The sequence below is a fragment of the Eumetopias jubatus genome, unplaced genomic scaffold, assembly GCF_037043125.1.
Source record: "Eumetopias jubatus isolate StellerSeaLion01/CBP00866 unplaced genomic scaffold, mEumJub1_p1.0 scaffold_6, whole genome shotgun sequence".
NCBI lineage: Eukaryota > Metazoa > Chordata > Mammalia > Carnivora > Otariidae > Eumetopias > Eumetopias jubatus.
In genome coordinates this window covers 116,226,267-116,248,687 of record NW_028274812.1, presented here as the reverse complement: position 1 = coordinate 116,248,687, position 22,421 = coordinate 116,226,267, and the positions used below count along the sequence as shown (strand labels likewise).

The 22,421-nt window shown below is 50.9% G+C and overlaps 1 protein-coding gene and 1 long non-coding RNA gene across 3 annotated transcripts; both read left to right on the top strand.

Moving 5' to 3' along the window:
• Nucleotides 1–1,098: 1,098 nt before the first annotated feature.
• On the top strand, nucleotides 1,099–9,678 carry MAPK13 (mitogen-activated protein kinase 13). The gene is made up of 12 exons (XM_028120387.2): nucleotides 1,099–1,491; nucleotides 2,310–2,439; nucleotides 3,700–3,758; nucleotides 6,469–6,577; nucleotides 6,792–6,821; nucleotides 7,206–7,253; nucleotides 7,359–7,473; nucleotides 7,594–7,665; nucleotides 8,360–8,439; nucleotides 8,719–8,797; nucleotides 8,919–9,095; nucleotides 9,338–9,678. The coding sequence occupies exons 1-12, from the start codon at nucleotides 1,373–1,375 to the stop codon at nucleotides 9,418–9,420; spliced, it is 1,101 nt and encodes a 366-aa protein (XP_027976188.1). The 5' UTR covers nucleotides 1,099–1,372; the 3' UTR covers nucleotides 9,421–9,678.
• A 4,413-nt stretch (nucleotides 9,679–14,091) lies between these two features.
• Nucleotides 14,092–21,440, top strand: LOC114222055 (uncharacterized). Of its 2 annotated transcripts, XR_015768361.1 has the most exons (4): nucleotides 14,092–15,761; nucleotides 16,951–18,544; nucleotides 18,673–18,829; nucleotides 21,074–21,440. It is a non-coding gene; the product is annotated as an uncharacterized LOC114222055 (long non-coding RNA). The 2 variants fall into 2 exon arrangements; XR_015768360.1 differs by having other exon boundaries at nucleotides 14,092–18,544.
• Nucleotides 21,441–22,421: the final 981 nt, after the last annotated feature.

Genomic DNA, 22,421 nt, shown 5'->3' with positions numbered 1-22,421 from the left:
TGGTCTGATTCTTCCATTCCACTCATTCTCAATACAGTTTTTGATATCCTACTAGATTCTCTGAATGCCATGCCTGTTGGGCATTTCTGTGGGATCCCCATGTGGCCCTCAGCCTGCGGTGGTTTTCCAGACTGTGTGGGAAGGACTGGGGTCCAGGGGTTGGGGACTGCAGACTCCCTAGTGAGGACCCTCAGCTTGCTGTGGGCCACAGGCAAGTTCCTTTCCTCCTTCAAGACACCCTCTCTCCCTTTGACTAAGTGAGCAAGTGGTCCCCGCCCCTTCCACAACCCCTTCCCCAGGCCAGTGAAGGGCCAGACCCCTTACGGCTATTCTCGGTCCCACCCCCCCTTCCTGGGAGGCCTCCGTGATTTAATTAGAGCACAGAATCTTCTGCAGGCTGTACCAGCCACCAGACACAGGGCCAGAAGGCCCTGGCTTGTCACTGCCCTCATAGGGCATTAGGAAGCTGGCAAAAACCCGTGCAAAATCAGAAATTTGAGCCTAGATAGTTGATGCTATAGAATCACTGTTGGTAATTTTAGATATAAAAATATTGTGGTTATATTTTAAAAGAAGTCCCTAATCTTTTGGCGATACGAACATATTATGGATGAAATTATACGATGCCTGGTGTTGCTTCAGAATGATGGAAGCAAAGTCGGCCAAGGGTTGATATAATTGTTGAAGCGGAGGGGCTGGGGCCACGCAGATTCGCTAGAACCTCACTATCAAAGTGCCGTGCAGAGCCTGTTTGAAGCGCAGACTCTTGGCTCCGCCCCAAATCAACTGCACCAGAATCTGTATTTTAATCAAATAAAACGCCTAGGGGATTCAGGGCACATTCAGATGAGAAGCAAGGCGCTATTCCACTTTCGTACTTTTGAAACTTCTTTTGAAACTTCCCGTAATCAAAAAGTTGTGGGGTTTGGTTTTGTTTTTCCAAAATTGTCTTCACTGGCCGCACCACGATGCCCACGCAGATCTTCCTACCGAGTCCCGGGCCGGAAGGACCTGAGAGGCCCTGTCTCCGCCCCCCCACCCCCCACCCCCGCCCCCCGCCCCCCGCCTTACCCCCGCCCTACGCGGGAGCCCCTGGGCTCTACCCAGCCGCCGGACCTCCGTCCTGCGGGGCAGCGCACCTGCCGCCCGGGCCGCGGCTCCCGTCCCGGGCCCCACACTGCAGAGGCTGCCGAGGCAGGCCCGGGGCGTGGCCGCACCCGGCGCACCTGGGCGAGCAGGCAGGTGGGACGCGCCGCGGGCCCGGGACCCCGCCCTCGCGCGGGGGAGGAGCGGGCGGCGGGCCGGGAGCTGGGAGCCCGGCGGGCCGCGGACGGAGGCGCCGCGCTGGGGCCGCCGAGATCGGGTGCCCGGGATGAGCTTCACCCGGAAAAAGGGCTTCTACAAGCAGGACGTCAACAGGACCGCCTGGGAGCTGCCCAAGACCTACGTGTCCCCGACGCACGTAGGCAGCGGGGCCTATGGCGCCGTGTGGTGAGACCCCCCGGGCCTGCGCGCCGCTGGGGGGCGCGGGGGGGGGGGCGCGCGCGGGGCGTCGGGCCGGCTGGACGGCGGGCGCGCAGGCACCCGGGCGCAGGTGGAGCCTCCCGACGAGCCGGGCCGGGCCGGCCAGTGCACCCCTTCCCGGAACCCACCTTGGGGCGGGGGTCCCCTCTCCGGCCGGGTGCTCGGGGCCGCGCGCCCACCACCTTGAGCCAGGACCCCAAGGCCCAGAGTCCCGCGGGTTCGGAAGACCCTTGACGGGGGCTTTTCCCGGGCTGAGCGCTTGGAGCTGGGAGGAGGCGACGGGGCAGCGCAGGATGAGCCAGAAGCCTCAGGCTGTGGCAGAGGCTGGCCTGCGGCCGCTACGGACGCCACCTCACTGTTCTCACCGGCTTTATGGGGTCTCTGTGGGTTGAATTAGGACTGGGTCTGGTTCTCCAGGACTTGAACCTTACACGGGACCCTAGAGTTCATCCAGGCAAATCCCCGTTGTTACGACTGGGTACACTGAGACTTGCCAAGGTGCAGAGTGAGCTTCCCTCCGGGCTTTGGATCCTGTTGGCATGACCTTGGGTCTGACCCAGTGCAGAACTGCCCCCCCCGCCCTCCCCAGTCCCCCTCCCCATCTCCCTCACTACGCTTGAGGCTGCTACCTCCCCTTCCAGGTGGCGGGTTCCCTTCCTCCCAGCCCAGCCCGTTGGCCAGGAGGGATTTTGGTGAGGATGGCCTGGGCTCACCAGAGTGAGGGACGTGGGGGCTGCTGGGGAGGAAAGAAAGCCACGGCCCACCGACCTGTGTGTGCCCTCCAGCTCCGCCATCGACAAGCGGTCAGGGGAGAAGGTGGCCATCAAGAAGCTGAGCCGGCCCTTCCAGTCCGAGATCTTTGCCAGGCGGGCGTACCGAGAGCTGCGGCTGCTGAAGCACATGCAGCATGAGAACGTAGGCTGGGCCTGGGGGCTCTGGGGTCTGCTCTGGAGCAGGTGGGCGGGCGGCGGAGGAGAGGGGTTGTGGAGGGGGAGGGGGGCCCGGAAGGCTCCTGACCAGGTTCTGCGCCCCCACGTGTCCGGGAGATGGCCTGAGAGGGTACAGAGAGCCCAGGACAGGGCCAATCTCCTCCCTGCCCCTCCCGCCCTTATTCCTCACCTCATTAAAATGAGGTGCCAGGACCTGCCCTGCCTACTTCCCAGGAAGGGTGCAAAAGGTTTTTTTGGCAGTGGAGCAAAATGAACTTTGTGAGGTGCAAACTTACTGTTTCCTCGGTGTTGCGAAGGAATGGGCACGGAGGAACTTTGTAATGTGTTCTAGATCTCGGAGCTAGGGTGCCCCCAGCATCCTGGTTAATGTGGCTTCCACACGTGGCTCTGATAACAACAATAACCATAGGTACTTGAGCACTTCCTCTGTGCCAAGTGCTATCTCAGAGCTTTGCATAAACTAACTTGTTAATCCTCACATCACAGGAGTTGAGTACTATTACTCCCATGTACAGAAGGGGAAACCAAGGCACAGAAAGACTAATAGGTTATACAGTTAGTCAGTGGCCCAGCTGGGATTTGAACCTATGCAGCCTGGCCCCAGGCCTCAGTGCATGACCATTAGAATATCCTGTCTGACAGAAACAGCTGGGAAGACTAGCTACCCGGCGCTGGGCCTAACAACCAAGCTTTGCTCTAGGATACCTAGATTGGTAAAATGATTTCAAAATATCGTGGACAAATATTAAGCCCCATTCCTCTTCAGCAAACCCTTCCCCATGGCCCCCAGCCAGGGGCGACGTTGCCCCTGGTTCTGAACCAGCCCTTTGGCAGGCAAGGATGGATGTGGTGGGAGACCCAAGGTCAAGGGCAGGGAGCCTGCTGGCTGGAAGACCCCCTTCCCTGTTTCCTCCCATTCCCTTCACCACTTGTGGTTGCCTCCTTGAGTTGAGAGTGAATTTGCACACCTGCCCTGAACCCCAGACTTGGGGGGCAATTCCCCCTCTCCCCAGCCTGCCTTCCCATCACTGTGTACTGCAAGCTCCCTCCCAGTTAAGGGGATCCCTCTGCCCTTTTCACTGCTCCCAAGAAGGCTGGGAACCTGCCTCCTGCTGCAGACAGTGTATCAGGAAAGGGCGGGTGGTTGTGTGCATGGCTGGGCCCCAATGGAAAGGGGGAGAGGGCTGTGGCGGCTGCCCAGCCTCACTGGCAACCTTCTCCCCAGGTCATCGGGCTCCTGGATGTCTTCACCTCAGCCTCCTCCCTGCGCAGCTTCCATGACTTGTGAGTCGGGCTGCACTGGGTTCTAGGGCATTTGCAGGCCTTACTTGCCGCTGGGGAGCTGGCTAGGGGAGAGTCCAGATTCGCTCTTCTGGGCAGCGGGCTTCCTGTCCCGGGCTGTCCACTGCTGTGTGATTCTCTCTGGAGATTCTTTCAGTGGGGGGCGGGGGGTGGTGGAGAGAAAGGCGGGCAAGAAGAGATGGGAGGGGCTTTGTGGGGTGCTTGCCTGACAGGATCTGTCTGCTCATCTGCTTCTCTTATTACCTGCTTTAATACCACCAAGACCTCATTGGCAGTCCTCACAGGGTCCGCACCAACTTGCCTCGCCATTCCGTGGGGACCCAGGTGTGGGTCTGGACCTTGGGGCTCTTCCTAGCAGGAAGCCCTGGTCCCCTCTGGCTGATGGGGTGTTTGACAGAGTCACACGGAGCCAGAAAATTTTGTTGTTAAATGCATGGCTTTGCTACCGCAGTGCTTGGTCTACAACGTAGGAACCTTTGAGAAGGTAGATTTTTAAATTTTTTTCCCAACCCCTATTTTAAATGTAGCTGAAGGTCCCTTTGTTAGGATGCTTTCGTTTTAAATTTAATGCAGTGATTCTGAAGAGTTTTTTTTTTTCCTATAAAGCCAGTTGCTGGGCTTAGCGCTGGGAATTTAAAGTGGACTAGCCCCCCCTCCCAGGCCGGGTGGGGGTACAGTTTCTAAATGAAGACTCACAGTAGTGTGGTGGGTGCTCTAAGTATGGTCAGGTGAGGGGGGGCACTGCATGCTGCCTCGGGGCTTCACAGAGGAGGCAACGCTCGAACTCAGCGCCGAAGGGGGAGTAGATGTTCACCTGAGGTAACGGTGCTGAAGGCATAGTAGATAGAAGGAACTGCGTGGACAAAGGAAAGGCCAGGGGCCTGAGACTGGACTGTGAGGGGAATATGGGTAAGTTCAGTGTGACTAGTGAAGGCCAACGGCTGGTTTGGTCAAGGGAAGAGTCCAGACTTGATCCCACAGGCAGCCTCGAGTCCATGGAGGATTTGAACTTTGGGGTAAGTAGTCAGATCGATTTGGGGGTGCACTTTGGCAAGGGGGGGAAGCAGGGAGCAGCTCTAGGAGCAGAGAAAGCCTGGAGAGTGGTGTCCCAGACCTTGATCTAACTAAGGCGGAGGTGATGCTGAGAGCAGACTTGAGGCCCATCAGGAGACAGGACTGTCAAAAGGTCGTATCTGTTGGGAGATGCAGTGGCCGGGAGAAGGGGTGTAGGTCAGGATGCCAGGCTCCTGCTTGGAATACAAGGTGAAAGGAGAACAGATCTTGGGAGAAAGATAATGAACTCTGTTTTAGACACAACTTTTTAGGAGCCTATAAATGTTCGGGTGTTTAATCAGCAGTTGCACATAAATCGAGCTCAGGAAGGTCTGGGCTCAGGTAGAACGTGATACAATACTGGCGATTAAGAGATCAACAGAGAATCTTGAGGGAGGGTCAGACTTTGCAAGATGTCCGATAGGAAGAAAGGGAGCCCCGGGAGCGGGTGCTGGGCAGCCACTGGTGAGACTGATCAGAGCAGTTTCGGAAGGGCGGGAGCAGACGTCAGGTCGTCAGGGCATTGGAAGTGAGTCAAGAGGTATGAACCACTCCTTCTAGAAGTTTGGTTGCAGAGGGAAAGAGGGAGAAGGGGTGGCTCTTTGAAGAAACAAGTCAAGGGAAGGTGGTTCAAGCACGGTTAGACTTCAGCAAGTTTGTCAGCTGAGAAGAGAGAACCAGGGTCCATGCAGAGGTGAAGGACAACAGTGGGGAGGGGACCGTGAATGGAGCAGGGCCCCCATGGGGGAGAGGGGATGATCAGGTAGAAGAAAGCTTCAGAAAATCAGAGGCTTAGGGTGCCTTCGGCTCATGTCATGACCCCAGGGTCTTGGGATCGAGCCCCGAGTCATCAGTCTCCCTGCTCAGCGGGGAGCCTGCTTCTCCCTCCGCCTCCCCCCCCCACATGTGCTCTCTCTTGCGCATGCTCTCAGCTCTCTCTCTCAAATAAATAAAATCTTAAAAAAAAAAAATCATAGGCTCATAGAGATGGCTTCCACCACATCTTTTTTTTTTTTTTTTTGGTAAATATGCCTTTTTAAATCTACCATCTTTTGTTCTGGACTTTTCTGTTACTACCTTGAGCAACAGCTATATTTTGCTGAACTTGACCTGTTTTGCAATCCAGTCGGAGGGTGCCATGGCTCAGCTACTCCTTCTTCCTTCTTCTGCCCTCCTGGAAATTGATTACTTCCTTCTTGGAATGGCAGACATTCTTGGTGGTTTGTGGGGCTCTCCCAGCCGGGCATGACCCTCTGGGGGAGAAAGTATTTGGACAGAAGCAGAAGGAAATCCTGGCAGGTGCTCCTAAGTCACAGCTGTGGCTTTCTGGGGGGCGCGGAGGCGGGCAAGGAGAGGGCGCCTTTGAAGAGAGGGAGCACAGCTCCATTTGGTTTTCCTGAGCACACACCAGCCAAAATGCTGACCCTGGGCTCTGCCAACGGGGCGGCCACCATGGCCAGGCCGGGAGCCAGAAGCCAGGAAGCCCATGTGGGGATCTGGCTGGCTGCGGTGGGGCTGGGTCTTGCACACGGAGGCCACTTCTAAGGCCTCGGTTCTGCCGTAGCCCCTGCACCTCCTCTGAGCTCAGACCTGGGGCTGGGTGGGGCTGGGGCTGGCAAGAAGCTCTCGTGCTTTTCAGCTACCTGGTGATGCCCTTCATGCAGACGGACCTGCAGAAGATCATGGGGATGGAGTTCAGTGAGGACAAGATCCAGTACCTGGTGTATCAGATACTCAAGGGTCTCAAGGTGCACGGGGTGGGGGGGGGGCAGGAAGGTGGCCGAGGGGGGCGCCTTGGTGTTGAGCCCTGAGGTTTGGGGAATGCCAGGCCGTGGGGGCTGGAAGAGCACAGCGGGACAGGGTGGGAGGGGATTTGGAGCCAGCCTGAAGCCCCCAGTATGGAAGCTGTCCTCACCCTTCTCTCTCTCTCTCTCTCTTTCTCTCTCTCTTTCTCGTACACAGTACATCCACTCAGCTGGGGTCATCCACAGGGTGAGTGCTTTCTCTGCAGTGTTCTTCAGAGGCCCCCCCACCCCGGAGGGATTCTCCACAGTCGGGAAGGAGGAAAGGATGGGGAGGCGAAAATCCCCTGGAACTTGGAATGTGGATTTTTCAGACCCAACCTTGGCCCAGGAAGGCCTGCTCAGAAGAACGCTGTGTTCTGGGGGACTTTCTGGATGCTGCAAACAAAGCGAGCCTTGAGCTGGGTGATTTAGGCTCCAAGAATCAAGAGTATTTTAGAGCTGGATGGGCCCAAGAGGACACCTAGGCCAGCCCCCATTTTACACACGAGGAGGCTGACACCCAGAGAGAGGAAGCGGGATAAGCTCCTGTCTCCAGCTCTCAGCCCAGCGCTCGCTCTCTCCTCTCATCTAGGACCTGAAGCCGGGCAACCTGGCCGTGAACGAGGACTGTGAGCTGAAGGTGAGCGGGCGCAGGCAGGGTCAGCCTGGCCTTGGGGTGGGCCCCTCTCCCCTGGGAGCCTCCTGTCTGCAGTAGCGCTTTCTCCCTATGTCTCCTGAGCCGTAGATCTTGGATTTCGGGCTGGCCCGGCATGCAGATGCCGAGATGACAGGCTATGTGGTGACCCGCTGGTACCGGGCCCCCGAGGTGATCCTCAGCTGGATGCACTACAACCAAACTGGTCAGTGGCCAACTGCCCAGGGAGGGGCCGGGGCTCTTCTCTGGCGGCTCCTCCAAGGCCGTTTTGGTTACTCTGGGTGGACTGACTGCCGGGTCAGCTGGTCCTCCCCTTCCTCTGCAGTGGACATCTGGTCTGTGGGCTGTATCATGGCAGAGATGCTGACGGGGAAGACTCTGTTCAAGGGGAAAGATTGTATCCTTTGCTGGAAAAGCCAAACTCCAGGGATTCACTCCTTCAGCAGACACTTGATTAAATCTCTCTCTCTCTCTCTTTTTTTTTTTTTGTTAATGCGAAAGCAATAGATGCTCACTGTAGAACAGTGTGATTTGTTTGTTTATTTATTTGATTTCTTTTTTTTTAAAGTAGGCTCCACACCCAGTGTGGAGCCCAACAGGGGGCTTGAACTCATGACCCCGAGACCAAGACCTGGGCTGAGATCAAGAGTCGGACGTTCCACCGACTGAGGCACCCAGGCGCCCCTCACCGTAGAACGATTTTAAAATGCAGATAAGGGAATTGCCGAAAAGCAGTCACCTGCCATTCCACCACCATGTGGAAAAGACTTCACGTGTTGGCATCACACGCACTAATGGAGCGGCCGTGTGCGCCGTGCGGGTGTTGAGGAGAATACGTGGGGTCTGCAGTGCCGAGCTCAGCGTGAGGGTGGGGGAAGGTGACGGAGAGACCCACGTGAGGGTGGCTGGCTGGGTGGGATGGGGGTGGGAAGGCAGCGCATCCAGGAGGGTTAAGGTGGGTGGGAAGCCTTCCAGAGACCTGCGCCCTCCCTTGAGAGTGCGTCTGGCTCCTGGATGGTTGCCTCAGCACCTGGGTGGGAGTGATGGATGGGCAGCGGGAGAGTGAGGCCGAGCCTTAATCCTCTGCCAAGACCTGGACCAGCTGTCCCAGATCCTAAAAGTGACGGGGGTGCCGGGTGCAGAGTTTGTGCAGAAGTTGAACGACAAAGCGGTGAGTGGCAAGTGGGTCTAGAAGGGCCGAGGCTTGTGCACTTGGCTAACCGGGCGTCACGTGGGCTCTAGGCCCACATGGGAAGGAGGGTTCACCCGTCCCTCCTTTTGCCCTTGGCAGGTGCTCTTTCTTGCCTTCGTCCCACTTTGGACTTTGACCTGAGCCTTCAGCCTGGCTCTGGGGCTTTTCTGGAGTCCCTGCCCTTTACCCCAAGGCCTGAGCCCCGAGAGGCTGACCGGCTGACCGTGGGGGATTACTCACTGCTCCTCTGTCTTCCAGGCCAAATCCTACATCCAAGCCCTGCCACAGAGCCCCAAGAAGGATTTCTCTCAGCTCTTCCCGCGCGCCAGCCCCCAGGGTGAGTGCTGGGGCCTGGCTCCTCGGGTGGGGGGTGGGGCGCTGCTGGCTGTCCCAGCGGGCGGGGCTCTGTGGGGCCTGGGGTGTGACGCGCTTGCTCTGTCCCTGCCCTGTCCCTGCAGCCATAGACCTGCTGGAGAAGATGCTGGAGCTGGACGTGGACAAGCGCCTGACGGCCTCGCAGGCCCTCGCCCACCCCTTCTTTGAGCCCTTCCGAGACCCTGAGGAGGAGACAGAGGCCCCGCAGCCCTTTGATGATTCCTTAGAACATGAGAAACTCACAGTGGATGAATGGAAGCGTAAGAGCTGGGGGCCTCAGGGTTCTGGCCTGTCTCTGCTTTGCCTGCTCTGTTTCCAGGCCTGGCCTCAGCTGGCCCGCGCCCTCCAGGATCCCCACTGCCGCCTCCTCTCTGAGCAGATACTGTCTCCTGCGTGCATTGCTTGCTCCCTGAGCGGACTTCTGCTCCACGTTATGTCGGGAGGGGGCTCTCTTTCGCCCTGAGCACCCCCTACACACCTTGAGCCAGCCTGTGTTTCACAGAGCACATCTACAAAGAGATCGTGAACTTCAGCCCCATTGCCCGGAAGGACTCACGGCGCCGGAGCGGCATGAAGCTGCAGTGACCCGTCTAGCCGGACCCCTGGCTGAGCCCAGGGACTGCCCCCTGGCACCACCTGCCAGATACTGCCCCTAGGACCGATAGCTGCTTGTCACTTCTACTGGTCCAGCCCTTCTGGGATTATCGCCTTCCGGGCGGAGGAGAGAGGGGCCTTGTCCTGGTGTAGGAAACAGGCCTTGTAGCTGCAGAATTCAGAGATGTTGGTTGAGAGAAAATAGCTCTGATCGCAGCCAGCCACATTAAAACGTCCATCTGGAGACTCGCCCACGTGTGGGGTCCTTCCTTCGAGGCTGTAGTGGGGCTGAGGGGCGGGCAGAGCTGGGGCAGGGGGCCGTGCAGTGATGGTGTATTGGTTTGCTAAGGCTGCTGGGACCAATCAGCACAAACTAGGCTTGAAACCACAGAACCGGATTCTCTCACAGTTCTGAAGGCCGGAAGTCTGAAATCGAGGTGTCGCCAGGGCCATGTCCCCTCTGAAGGTTCTAGAGCAGAATCCTTCCTTGCTTCTTTTTAGCTTCTGGTGGCTCCTGGCCTCTTTGGTGTGCCTGGCCTTGTCGCTGCCTCCGTCCAGTCTCTGCCTCCGTCCTCACGCGGCCGCCTGCCCTCGGTGGAGCTCTGCCCGTGTCTGCCTGTCCTTAGAGCGATACCAGAGATTGAGCTGAGGGCTCGCCCTCATCCAGCACGACCTCATCCCGGTCTTTACTCATTACATCCGCAAAGACCCTATTTTCAAGTGAGGTCACATTCTGAGGTTCTGGGCAGACACGGATTTTGGGAGGACACCATCTAACCCCCTACAGATGGCCACGAGGGAGGGGCCCCTTCCTGGGCCCTGGGCTCTGTCGCGGAGCCGAACGTGTTGGCTGCTAAATTGAGGGAGTTGCAGAGAGAGTTGCAGCTGGTGAGACGTTGCACGCAGGTTATTTTGGGTGAGTGATAAGCACTCGAGATACGAAACAATAGCAGGCTTGTGGGCTGGGAGCTGCAGAAGGCAGAAATGGGCTTTTTCCAGGCTTTATGGAAAACGGTTCTACTCCTGCCTCCTCCCAGGAATGGGTATCTCTCCTGAGCTTTAACCTGACAATGGCTAGGATTTTTCTGTTTGCATTTGAAAAGCTTTGGTAGTACCAATTTCCAGGTACCCCTAGTTCCGGCCCTGGGCACTCGGGCCCTGGTTAAAATGCAGATTCCTGGGCGCTACCCCAGAGATTCTGACTTTGCAGGGTATGGGGCTGAGGCCTGAGAATATTTGAATGAAGACCCCCCTCCCCCAAGTCCAGGGATTCTGATGGATATCAGACCATATTTAGAAAAACATTTAGTTGATGTCTGTCCCATTAGTCAAGAAGCCTAAATCAGCAACCAACAGAGTCTGAGGGGCTCACATGGGCTTCACACACTCATTTTACAGATGGTAAAACAGAGGCTCACACAGGGCACTTTTTGGGCAGCGAGGCTATTCTACATGATACTGTAATGGTGGATACATGACATCATGCGGTAGTGACAACCAGTGGAACCGTCCACCACAGAGTGAACCCCCAAGTAAACTGCCGCCTTCAGTTAATAACAATGTATCAGTATCGGTTCAGCACTTGTAACAAATGTTCCACACTGATGCAAGATGTTAATAATAGGGGAGCTGTGAGGCAGGGGGTGGGAGCCGTGTTGGGGAGAGAGTATATGGAACTTTCTGTACTTTGGCACCAGTTTTCTGCCAACCTAAAATTGCTCTAAAAATAATGTCTATTTAAAAAAAAAAAAGGCAGCTTGAGGCTCCAGGGAGATGGAGTGAGATACCCACAGCTGAGAAGTGGTGGAGGCAGGATTTGAACCTAGCAGCCTTGACCACCATGGTCTTAACTCACGCTTGGATTCAGCGGTGGCCCAGCCTTCCATACCTTCTAGCCTGCCTGTCTGAGCTCCTTTGCTGCCTGTGTCCGTGGATTCTGCTTCCTCTCCCAGAGTGACCCTGCTGTCAAGGAGGGAGGGGCTGGCCATGTCCTGCCATAGCCCTGTCCTTGCTGGTTACTAAACTGCCCCAAGTCCCCTGAGTCAAGATCCCTCAGTTAAATCCTTCAGCCTCCTGAGACACCTCACTGGTCCCAAGAACAAATTTCAGTCTCGTTGGTCTGGCATTTAGAGCCCCTTGCCTCCTCTCTAACATCATACAATCCCCCTGCCTCCCATGCTCCTTATCCCAGCGTGGATAGCCGGAATGCCAGTCCGGGGATACCCCATGAGGCTCACCCTGCAGGTGAAAAGGTTAAAGGTTCTGACAAGTCCTGCAGCAAAGAGGTCTGTTCAACATTGTTTAATCCAGAACTTCCTAAAGGAACCTAACCCCCGGACCCCATTTTCTCCTGAGAGCCATCACACATACAGTCCTCTTTGCCCAGTGCGGCCCAGTACACGAGTCCCAGTACTCTCCAGATGGGCCTGGGGCCTCTTTCAGAACCTCTGCCTAGGAGGCCCTTCATCCCCCTCCTCACTTAGGAAAATCCTGCACATCCTTCAAGACTTTGCCTCAGGCCACCATCGAGGAAGCAGCTCTCCACAATCCCCCTTTGAGAATGGGTATTCTCCTCCCTCTGCCCCAAGCCCTCTGTGGACTGGATTTACAGCGTGTGTGGTTCTGCCTCCGCTCCCCATTGCACACTGTGAGCCCCTGCTTGGAACAAGTATCTGTGAATGGATGAATGCGTGGATGAATGCGTGAATGAATGGATGATGTCTCGGGGTCCTGTCGATCATTTCTCTGCCCTGACCAGACCTTACGGTATCACGAGCGGTGAAGAGCACAGCAGAAAGCAGAAGTAGGTAGCCCTGCCCTGTCTCTTTGAGTGGCTCCCCTGAAAATTTCTAGGGTTTCAGACTCCCAGGCCTTTCCCATCATCCCTCGGTGTCCCTCCAGTCTATCCCCCATCCCAGAATTAATTTTTATGTGTCATTTCCCTACAGTTATCTCAAACCTGGGAAGTTTCTCCATAGGGAGGTGAGCTGCTGAGCAGTGGGAAGGATTTCATGGGTTCTGGTCTCACCCTATGGGCACATGGCCAGAGTGACAGGAAGCCAGTCCAATTATAGGCTGGCTGGGGATCTGGGCTCAGCTTCTCTCGGAGTTGGCCTGCAGGACCTCTGACTAGTCTTGTGTGCCCCCCTTCCTCTTGGGGAACAAGGGTGGGATCTGCCCTGCGGCAGGTAGGGAAGCTTGGAAGGTCTTGACAGAGATAAGGAACCTAAACTCAGGGATGGGGGACAGTTGAGTAAGAGCATCTGTGTTCTGGATTTCCTCCTTTGTGAAATGACGGGTGTCCTTGTACAACGGTGCAGCTCTGCTCCTAAGACCACGGGGGCCTACAGCTGGAGCCTGGCCACCCGTGTCACCCAGAGCAGAGCTTGCCTGGTGCGTTCGGGCGGCAGCTCATGGGAGGCAGAGACGGAGGAACTGTCCTTGCAGGGAAGAATCCAGGGTGCATGCGTGCATCAGTGCCTGCGAGCCCGGAGTCTTGTTTGGAAAGGGGAATGGCTCAACTTTCACCCGGCACAAGGACATAGCTTTTGTTTTCCACCAGGGTGTGGGAGACTTGCTTCTGCAAGAATCTCCTTCCACCTCTTCTCCCCACTCTTGGTTTTTGTGTCCTTAAATTCAGTTGAAACAATTCCCTAAGAACCGGTGCTTGGGACGCTCCCCCTCCCTTTATTCCACAGGGAGCTCGGGGCCCTGTCCTCATGCCACCTAAGTCCTCCTGTGATTTAAGGTAAGAAGCTAATGCCTTTCTCCTTTTCTGCAATGAACAGCAGAGGCCCAACATCATTCCCTCAAATTGAAGCTCTCAGTGAGAGGTCCCTGGGGAGGCCTCACCCCTGCCCACCCCCACCAGGAGATTTCCTGGAGCAGGGGCAGTGCCTGCTGGAATTCTGATCTGGTCCCTCCCGCAGGAGCTGAACCCCTGCCCTTGCTCTGGGCCAGTGTCCACAAGGCCCCTCTGGGCAAGGGGTGGTGGAGGTGGGGGTGGGGGGGCCCGTGACCATTTTCTGTGCCCCGGATCCCGCCTCAAAACAATATTTTCATATGCCTAAAATGAAATACACAGGGTTACAAAGGAAGCTAGTTATGTTGAAATACAGTTGTGAAAACATTTAAGTGTGTGATGTTGTAATTCATGGGTTTCTTTATGAACGCATTAAATAACAAGATCTAGCTGGGAGCCTGATAAACTACAAATTTGAAGTAGGAATGGGCCTAAGTGGTGTTTCAAGAGAACTACAGCACCTATAAAGGGAGATGGAAAGCTCTGTGCTTCTTGTTGACATCGCCACTCCAACCAAAGTCTTCAGAACCAAGGGCATGGCAGCCAGAAAGAAAGTGGTAATATTTTTCAAGCCAAGTTCATGGACTCTGAATTACCGCGTGCAGTCTGTGGTTGGTGCACCCCAGTTAAGAACCCCTGTTCTCGATACTAAAATGTGACTTTGGGTACCCTCGGTTAGTTTCTTTCTCTCTTTCTTTCTTTCTCTTTCTTTCTTTCCTTCCTTCCTTCCTTCCTTCCTTCCTTCCTTCTTCTTCCTTCCTTCCTTCCTTCCTTCCTTCCTTCCTTCCTTCCTTCCTTCCTTCCTTCCTTCCTTCCTTCTTCCTTCCTTCCTTCCTTCCTTCCTTCCTTCCTTTCTTTCTCTTTCTTTCTTTCTTTCTTTCTTTCTTTCTTTCTTTCTTTCTTTCTTTCTTTCTTTCTTTCTTTCTTTCGTTCTTTCTTTCTTTCTTTTTTTAAGGCTTATTTATTTATTTGACAGAGAGAGACACAGCGAGAGAGGGAACACAAGCAGGGGGAGTGGGAGAGGGAGAAGCAGGCTTCCCACCGAGCAGGGAGCCCGATGCAGGGCTCTATCCCAGGACCTTGGGATCATGATCTGAGCCAAAGGCAGACGCCCAATGACTGAGCCACTCAGGTGCCCCCCTCTGTTATTTCTTAACTGACCCCCTACCGAGCAGCATCCTCACCCCTCCCTGGCACCCAGTCCTGGGAGGCACACTGCCTACTGCTCTGCCACGAACCAGCCATGTGACTTTGAGCCTCAGTTTCCTCACCTGTAAAACGAAGTTAATATAAGCAAAGCATTCGGAGCAGTGCCGACCCTTCCGAGGCACTCACTGAGCATTAACTATTAGTTTTAGTATTTTTTCTGCCACATCCTCCCTTCTCCTTGCTGACCCCATCTTCCTGACATCTTCCCTTCCTCCTCAATAGCACTTTTCCTGGCTCACCTGCTCTCCTTCACATTAAATCCTCCTTCAGTATGTCCTCAAGAGACCAGGTCCCAGTGGCTCCTGGCTTATATTATGACTCTGGGGTGTGAAAGACAGCAGAGTGTGGAGTGAGAACAGGGGCTCTGCATACAAAAAGCCGCAGGGTTAAAAGAAAGAGAACCGCATTTAAGGAATCGGCTCACTTGGTGGGGAGGGGGTGGTGTTGGCAAGTTTGAAATCTGTAGGGCAGGCTGGCAAGCTGGAAATTCAGGCAGGATTTCTAGATCAATCTTGAGGCAGAATTCCTTTTTCTCTGGGAAACCTCAGTCTTTGCTCTGAAGACCATCAACTGATTGGATAAGGCCCACCCACATTATGGAGGGTAATCTGCTTCACTTAAAGCCAACTGATTGTGAATGTTAATCACATCTAAAAATTCTTTGAGGCTGCCTGGGTGGCTCGGCTGGTTAAGCATCTGCCTTCAGCACAGGTCATAATCTCAGGGTCCTGGGATCGAGCCCTGCATCGGGCTCCCTGCTTGGCGGGGAATCCGCTTCTCCCTCTCACTCTCCCTCTGTGCTCTCCCTCTCTTTCTCTGTCCCACTCAAATAAATAAATAAAATCTTAAAAAAATAAAAATTCTTCGAAGCCGGGGCACCTGGCTGACTCAGTCAGAAGAGCATGAGACTCTTGATCTCGGCGCCGTGAGTTTGAGCCCCACGTTGGGTGTAGAGATTACTTAAAAAGCAAACAAACAAATAAATAAATAAGTAAAAATTTAATTAAAAAAGTACAAATTCTTCATAGCATCATCTAGACTAGTGGTTAACTAAACAACTGAGCACATAGCCTGGCCAAGTTGACACATAAAATTAACCATCATACCAGGTATCAGGGGCAGAATATTTTACTCCTCTGAGCCTCTTTTTCCTTTGTCTAAAGTGGAATAAGAGAAGAGCCTCACGTGTAGAACTGGTGAGGGGTAAGTGCATACGGGGTGCATTGTAAATGTTCATCTTTTCCCTACTGTTGTCAGGGCTGTACCAGGAAGTGCTCAAAATCACATGATGGTGAGGAGGATACAGGAACTACAAGAGATGGTAGGTATGTTGGTAGGTAGGTTGCGTAGGTATCCCACAAAACCACGTAGGTGCACTGTGCCCGTCTGACTCCTCACCCAACAGACGGGTCCAGAACCTTTAGTGCCCGTGAGCACTCCCCAAGAAATGGAGCTTCAGGAATTCTTCACTCTCTTCTTTACGTGGAAAGGAGGGAAGTGTTCCCCCTGGTTTTCTTCATCTTTGAGACAGTGGAGGGCTTGGAGCAATACGTCAGAAAGCATTAAATTTCTCTTCTTCAGCAACCATTTCACATTTGGTAAGAACTGCATATTCATGAGGCTACACAGCCCAGTAGGAACCAGATGACAACTCAGTTTTCTTGGAAATCAGGAAATCAATCAAGCTGCCAAACTGAGACGTCTGCATTGTGAAACCCTGTTAACATTCCAGAAAGTTGTTTTAAGTGAGAGTTTATTTTTTTTTAAAGATTTTATTTATTTATTTGACAGAGAGAGAGACAGTGAGAGCAGGAACCCAAGCAGGGGCAGTGGGAGAGGGAGAAGCAGACTCCCCGCTGAGCAGGGAGCCCGATGCGGGGCTCGATCCCAGGACCCTGGGACCATGACCTGAGCCAAAGGCAGTCGCTTAATGACTGAGCCACCCAGGCGCCCCTTCAAGTGAGAGTTATTTTTAAAAAGGAAATTCTTTCTCTCTGTCTCCCTGTCTCTCTCCCTCTCTCCCTTTTCTTGATTTTTCTCCCCCTTCCTCCCTCCCTCCTTTCCTTCCTGCATTTTTTAAGCTAGTGCAGCCCACTGTCCCACTACTTCTGGTATGTTCAGGCTAGGCATGAGTTTTTAAAAGTAGGTGGAATGAGATATGGGTCTCTCTGCCTCTCTCTGACACCTTTCCCTCGTTTCCACTAAATGGGACGCTCCTCTGCTTGTCCAGGAATTCCCATGCCTTTGTCCATGCTTGTCCCCCATTGTTTCCTGTGCTTTTTGACAGTGAAAACATGACTTCAGCCACCTCCTTCAGATTCAGGAATAAAAAGTTTCCAAAATACATTCTCTGTATCCAGTATCAAGCTGTAGCTGGAAGAAAAAAAAAATACATATATGTGTGTGTGTGTGTGTGTGTGTGTGTGTGTGTGTTGTGTATCTCTCTATACATGTATTTTACCTGAAAAAATAGGTATATACATAATTATAAAATAAACTTTCAATTACAGAATAGTTTTCCAGAAAAGCTGCAAAGAGAATACAGAGAATCCCCATATACCTGGAACCCGCTTCTCCTGCTATTATCTTACGTTAGTATGGTACGTTTGTTACAACTCATCAACTGATATTGATATATTCTTTTAAAGATTTTTACTCTTTAAGTAACTTCTACACCCAACATGGGGCTTGAACTTACAACCTCTAGATCAAGAGTCTCATGCTCTTCCAACTGAGCCAGCCAGGCGCCCCTAATATTGATATATTATTCTTAACTGAAGTCTTTACTTTATTCAGGTTTCCTTAGTTTTTTACCTAATGTTCTTTGCTGTTCCGGGACCCCATCCAGGATGTCCACATGTCTCCTGAGGCTCCTCTTGGCTGCAACAGTTTCTCAAAATTTTCTTGTTTTCAGTGACCTGGAAGAATACTGGGGGTTTGTAAAATGTGTCTCAATTGGGGTTTGCCTGATGTTCTTCTAACGGCATAACGTGTCTTGAGGATGAAGGCCACAGGGGTAAAATGTCATTCTTATTACATTATATCAACATACATACTATCAATATGATTTATCACTGTTGATGTCAACCTTGATTGTCTAGCTGAGGTTGAGTTTGCCAGATTTCTCCACTGTAAAACTACATTTACTCCCTTTTCCTATTCCTTTTGGAAGCAAGTCACTAAGTACAGCCCACACTGAAGGAGGGGAAGTTATGCTCCACTTCCTCGAGGAGAGAGTATCTAAAAAAATGATTTGGAGTTCTTCTGTATGAGAGACGTATTCAGCCATTTATCTGCATCAGCATGGACTCGATCTATTTTTATACTTCACATAATAAATAAAATAATAAAATGAAAATAATAATAAATAATAAAAGCTTTACTTTTGACTTGATCTGTAGGTTTCTTCCTTTCGTGTGGATGGAGCCCATATCCTTGAAAGGATCTGGAGATACTGTCCACAGCCGGGAGGACAGCCCGCTCATCAATCACGCAAACACAGGGTACCGGGGGGCGTGGGAAACATTTTTCACTTCTTCCCTTTGGAGGCTGGTCACCCACAAATTCCACCCTGGATGGACATCCTGAAGGCTCTTCCTCTCTTGTCCATCTTCGCCCTCATGGTTCCTCTTAATCTTTTCCACCCCTATATCCACCCACGCCTGGTAGGGATTTGGGGGGGAATCTTCATTCTAATTTGCATGACAAAATAGCGCTCAATACGATAAAATAACATTCATACGTATCATAGCTCTCCTCCTATTGCAGGTTTTCTAGGTGCACCGTTTGGGGTACTATAAATACATCATTCCTAATCTTGACGCTAACGACAAGGTGATTATTATTCCCATTTTACAGATGTGGAAACTGGTGTCTGAGAGTTGAAAAAAGTCTCCCAAGGTTTTCCTCTACCTGCAAACTGCACTCGTCCTCAGCAGTTTCCTTCACTAGTTCCTCTCTTCTCATCTCTTCCTAAAGTTCCTCTTTTCACTCACTTTCCTTGTGACCATGGGCAAACCACTTGCTGTAGGCCTCAGTTGTCCGTCTTGCAATCCTGTTGGATGAATTCAGTGAGATGCATGGAACGCCTCCCCACCGGCTTCAGTAAGGGGCATCTGTAATTACTGTTCATTTCAAGAGGATTACATTAATTTAATAAAAAACCTCTCTCTTTCTATTCTTGGATCCTTTTCTTTCTTTTTAAGATTTTATTATTATTATTTATTTAACAGAGAGAGAGAGCGCGCACAAGCAGGGGAAGTGGCAGGCAGAGGGAGAGAGAGAAGCAGGCTCCTCATTGAGCAGAGAGCCTGACGTGGGGCTCGATCCCAGGACCCCGGGATCATGACCTGAGCCGAAGGCAGATGCTTAGCCAACTGAGCCACCCAGGTGCTCCTTCTTGGATCCTTTTCTGTTTATGCTTACCTGTTAGTTGGTCTCTTCTCTTCTCATGGCTTTAACTACCATCAATATGTCAATGAATACCACATGGCTATTGCTACATTTGACCTTTAGTCTGAATTTCAGACAAGTCAACATCTTCACTTGAGTGTTTTAAAACAAAGGTTGGAGTTTCTGTTTTTTTTTCCCAGTAATGATTAACCTGCATTGTATTTAAAAATGATGGCCTCTGGACAAAATTTTTAAAAACACACAATTTGGGGTGCCTGGGTGGCTCAGTCGGTTAAGTGGTTGCCTTCGGCTCAGGTCATGATCCTGGGGTCCCGGGATCGAGTCCCGCATCAGGCTCCCTGCTCCGTGGGGAGTCTGCTTCTCTCTCTCTCTCCCTCTGCCCCCTTGTCCTTGCTCATGGGTGCTCGGTCTCTCTGTTAAATAAATAAATAAAATCTTAACACACACACACACACACACACACACACACACACACACACACACACTTTGAAGAGACTAGAGAGAACAAAAGCAGGCAGCAAGTGTTGGAGAGTCAACCGTTGGCAGAAGGGAGGAGCAGTGGATAAGATTTGTGATTATAAACATTTTTGCCTAAAGGCACTATGCAGAATATGTAGCATGTGATGGCCGGAGTTCAAGTATAAATCTGCTAGTCTTACTGGTTTGACAAGTCAGAGAATGGGAAGGAAGGGAAATCCAAGAAAGGAAGGGTTCACAGAGGCTTACTATTTATTTATTTGCTTATTTATTTATTTTAAGTAAGCTGCAGGTCCAATGTGGGGCTTGAACTCACGACCCGGGGATCAAGAGTCACATGTTCTACAGACTGAGCCAGCCAGGTGCCTCTCAGAGAGGCTTTTTCGAGGTTCATATAAACTTTGGCTAAATCCTTGGCTGATTCCTGACCTGTGCATGGGCAGGGGGCCCGCTAAGAAACCCAGCAGAAAACAATTAGGAAAAAAAAACAACTGAAGGCTGACAGAACAAGGCAGAAATTTTGGTGCTGCCCATCTCAGAGAACACAGCATTTGGAATTTTATGCCTGCCAAGTTAACTACTAAAAATAAACACTCTTTAGAGGAAGATATCAGAATCTTGATCATCTACAATGTCTCCTCTACAAAGCCCAGTATTAAAAGATTTTTTAAAAATCCACTAAACTTGCAAACAAGAAGGGAAATGTGACCCATAGTCAGAAGAAGGGTGGTCCATAGAAACCAATTCTGGAATAACTCAAATTATTTAATTAATAGGTGAAGACTTCGAAGTGGCTTAAAAAAATACAATCATAATGAATGAACAGATGGGCAAATTCAACAGAGAATGAGAAACTAAAAAAGAACCAAATGGCAATTCTAGAATTAAAAAGCATAATATCTGAAGTGGAAAATTTACTAGATAGGCTTAATAGAGTATTCAAGATGAAAGAAGAAAGAATGAACTTGAATTTTTAAAAAAATTCTACCAACTGAGCAATGGCTTCCAGTTGTCTTGTGATTGGCAATTGTCCTCAGACAACTAAGAAGCAAAAGCAAAACTCAAACTGCTTTTACCCCACTTGTCCTACCATGACTTCTGTTTCCCTTGCCTCCTCTCCTTGCGTGTCAATTCCAAGAGCCTAATACAAGCCAAGTGGAAGCAGAGAGAGTGCACAACCTTGCCTTGTTTTCAAGGAAGCCCTTACTGATTTTTGGTACATACACTTTACCAGGTTAAGGGAGTTGGCTTTTCCTAACTTACCAGTTTAAAAAAAAAAAAAAAGAGTGTTCATTTGTATTGATTTTTGCTTTTTCTGTAAAAATTATCGTGTTTTTTTCCCTTTACATTTGTTAATATGCTATATATATTAACAGATTTTCCAAGGTTAGATTCCCATGGTAAATCCTTCTTGGTCATAACACACACACACACACACACACACACACACACACACACAGGTACTATGTTTATCAGTGAGATTGGTGTGCCATTTTCCTCTCTCCCACTAGCTTCATTTGATTCATGATAAGTTTATTTTAATCTATAAAATGACTTCGGGAGTTCTCTTTCTCTCTCGCGCGTGCTTTCTCTCACTCTTCCCTGGAAGAGTTTCTGTATTTGTATTAGAATAAAATGATATGTTCTTTAAATGTTTGAAAGAAATGATCTATTAACCCATTTGTGGTTACTGGATATGCGTGTACAGATATTTAATAACTGATTTGATTTTCTTGGTTGTAGGTCTATTCAAATATTCTGTTTCGTGTTGTGTCAAAGCATGAGGATGCTTTTGGCAAGAATCGACCAAAAATGTAACAGTGGCCTAAGTAACAAGTCCTCTCATCCTCCTGCCTCACACAGTCAGAGTGAAGAGGGTTTTCAAGGCTGGAGTAGATACTCAAGGACACAGGCTCCTTCAACGTCCTCACTCCCTTATCTTCAGCTGCTGGCTTGTCGCTTCATGTTCTCAAGTTGACTACAGCACATCTAGGCACCGTGTAGATCCAAACAGGGACAAGCTGGGAAACTGTCTTTTCATTTGGGATAGCAGTCAGCATTGGGACTGATCTTTTCTGAAATAAAGGAATTTTTACCTGCTACTTAATTAGATTGGAGCTCTGTGCACACACGCGTGTATGTGTGTAAATATGGTTTTTGAAGAGATAACAAACAGATAGTGTTTGTCAATTAGGCTTGGTAAATTGCAATTCTGTAGGAAATTATACTATGTATTTTAAAAGAAGTTATATATATTATATATGTAATCTAAGATTTTAATATATCAGTATGAAGATTGTCATAGTATTCTCTAAGGATTTTAGGATTTGTGTTGTTTCTCTTTTCTTTCTTTTTTTTTTTAAAGATTATTTATTTATTTATTTAATTGACAGAGAGAGGGAGAGACAGCGAGAGAGGGAACACAAGCAGGGGGAGTGGGAAAGGGAGAAGCAGGCTTCCCGCCGAGCAGGGAGCCCGATGCGGGGCTCGATGCGGGGCTCGATGCGGGGCTCGATGCGGGGCTCGATGCGGGGCTCGATGCGGGGCTCGATCCCAGGACACTGGGATCATGACCTGAGCCGAAGGCAGTCGCTTAACCAACTGAGCCACCCAGGCGCCCCTCTCTTTTCTTGCTTAATACTGCTCTTGGCATTCTCTGTCTGTCTTTCTCTCAGTTTTGCCAGAGCTTTTTCACTTTATTAGTCTTTCTTTTTATAAAATCAACTTTTGGCTTTTTTGACCTACTGTATATTTATTTTGTATTTTCTTTTTAAAAAATTCATTTCTGCTCTTGGCTTTATTCCTTTTTTAGGTTTATTTTACTGTTCTTTTTTCTAACTTCTTAAATTGGATGCTCAGCTCGTTAATTTTCAAATTTTTCTCCTTTTCTAAAATATACATTTAAGGCCATGAATTCACTTCTCAGCTGCCTCCCATAAGATTTGATGTGTATCTTTTTTTTAATTCTCGTTTTTTAAAAAAGATTTTATTTATTTATTTGATAAAGAGCCAGAGAGAGAGCATGAGCAGAGGGGAAGGGAGGGGAGGGGGGAGGGTATGGGAGGGGACGGGGAGAGGGAGAAGCAGTCTC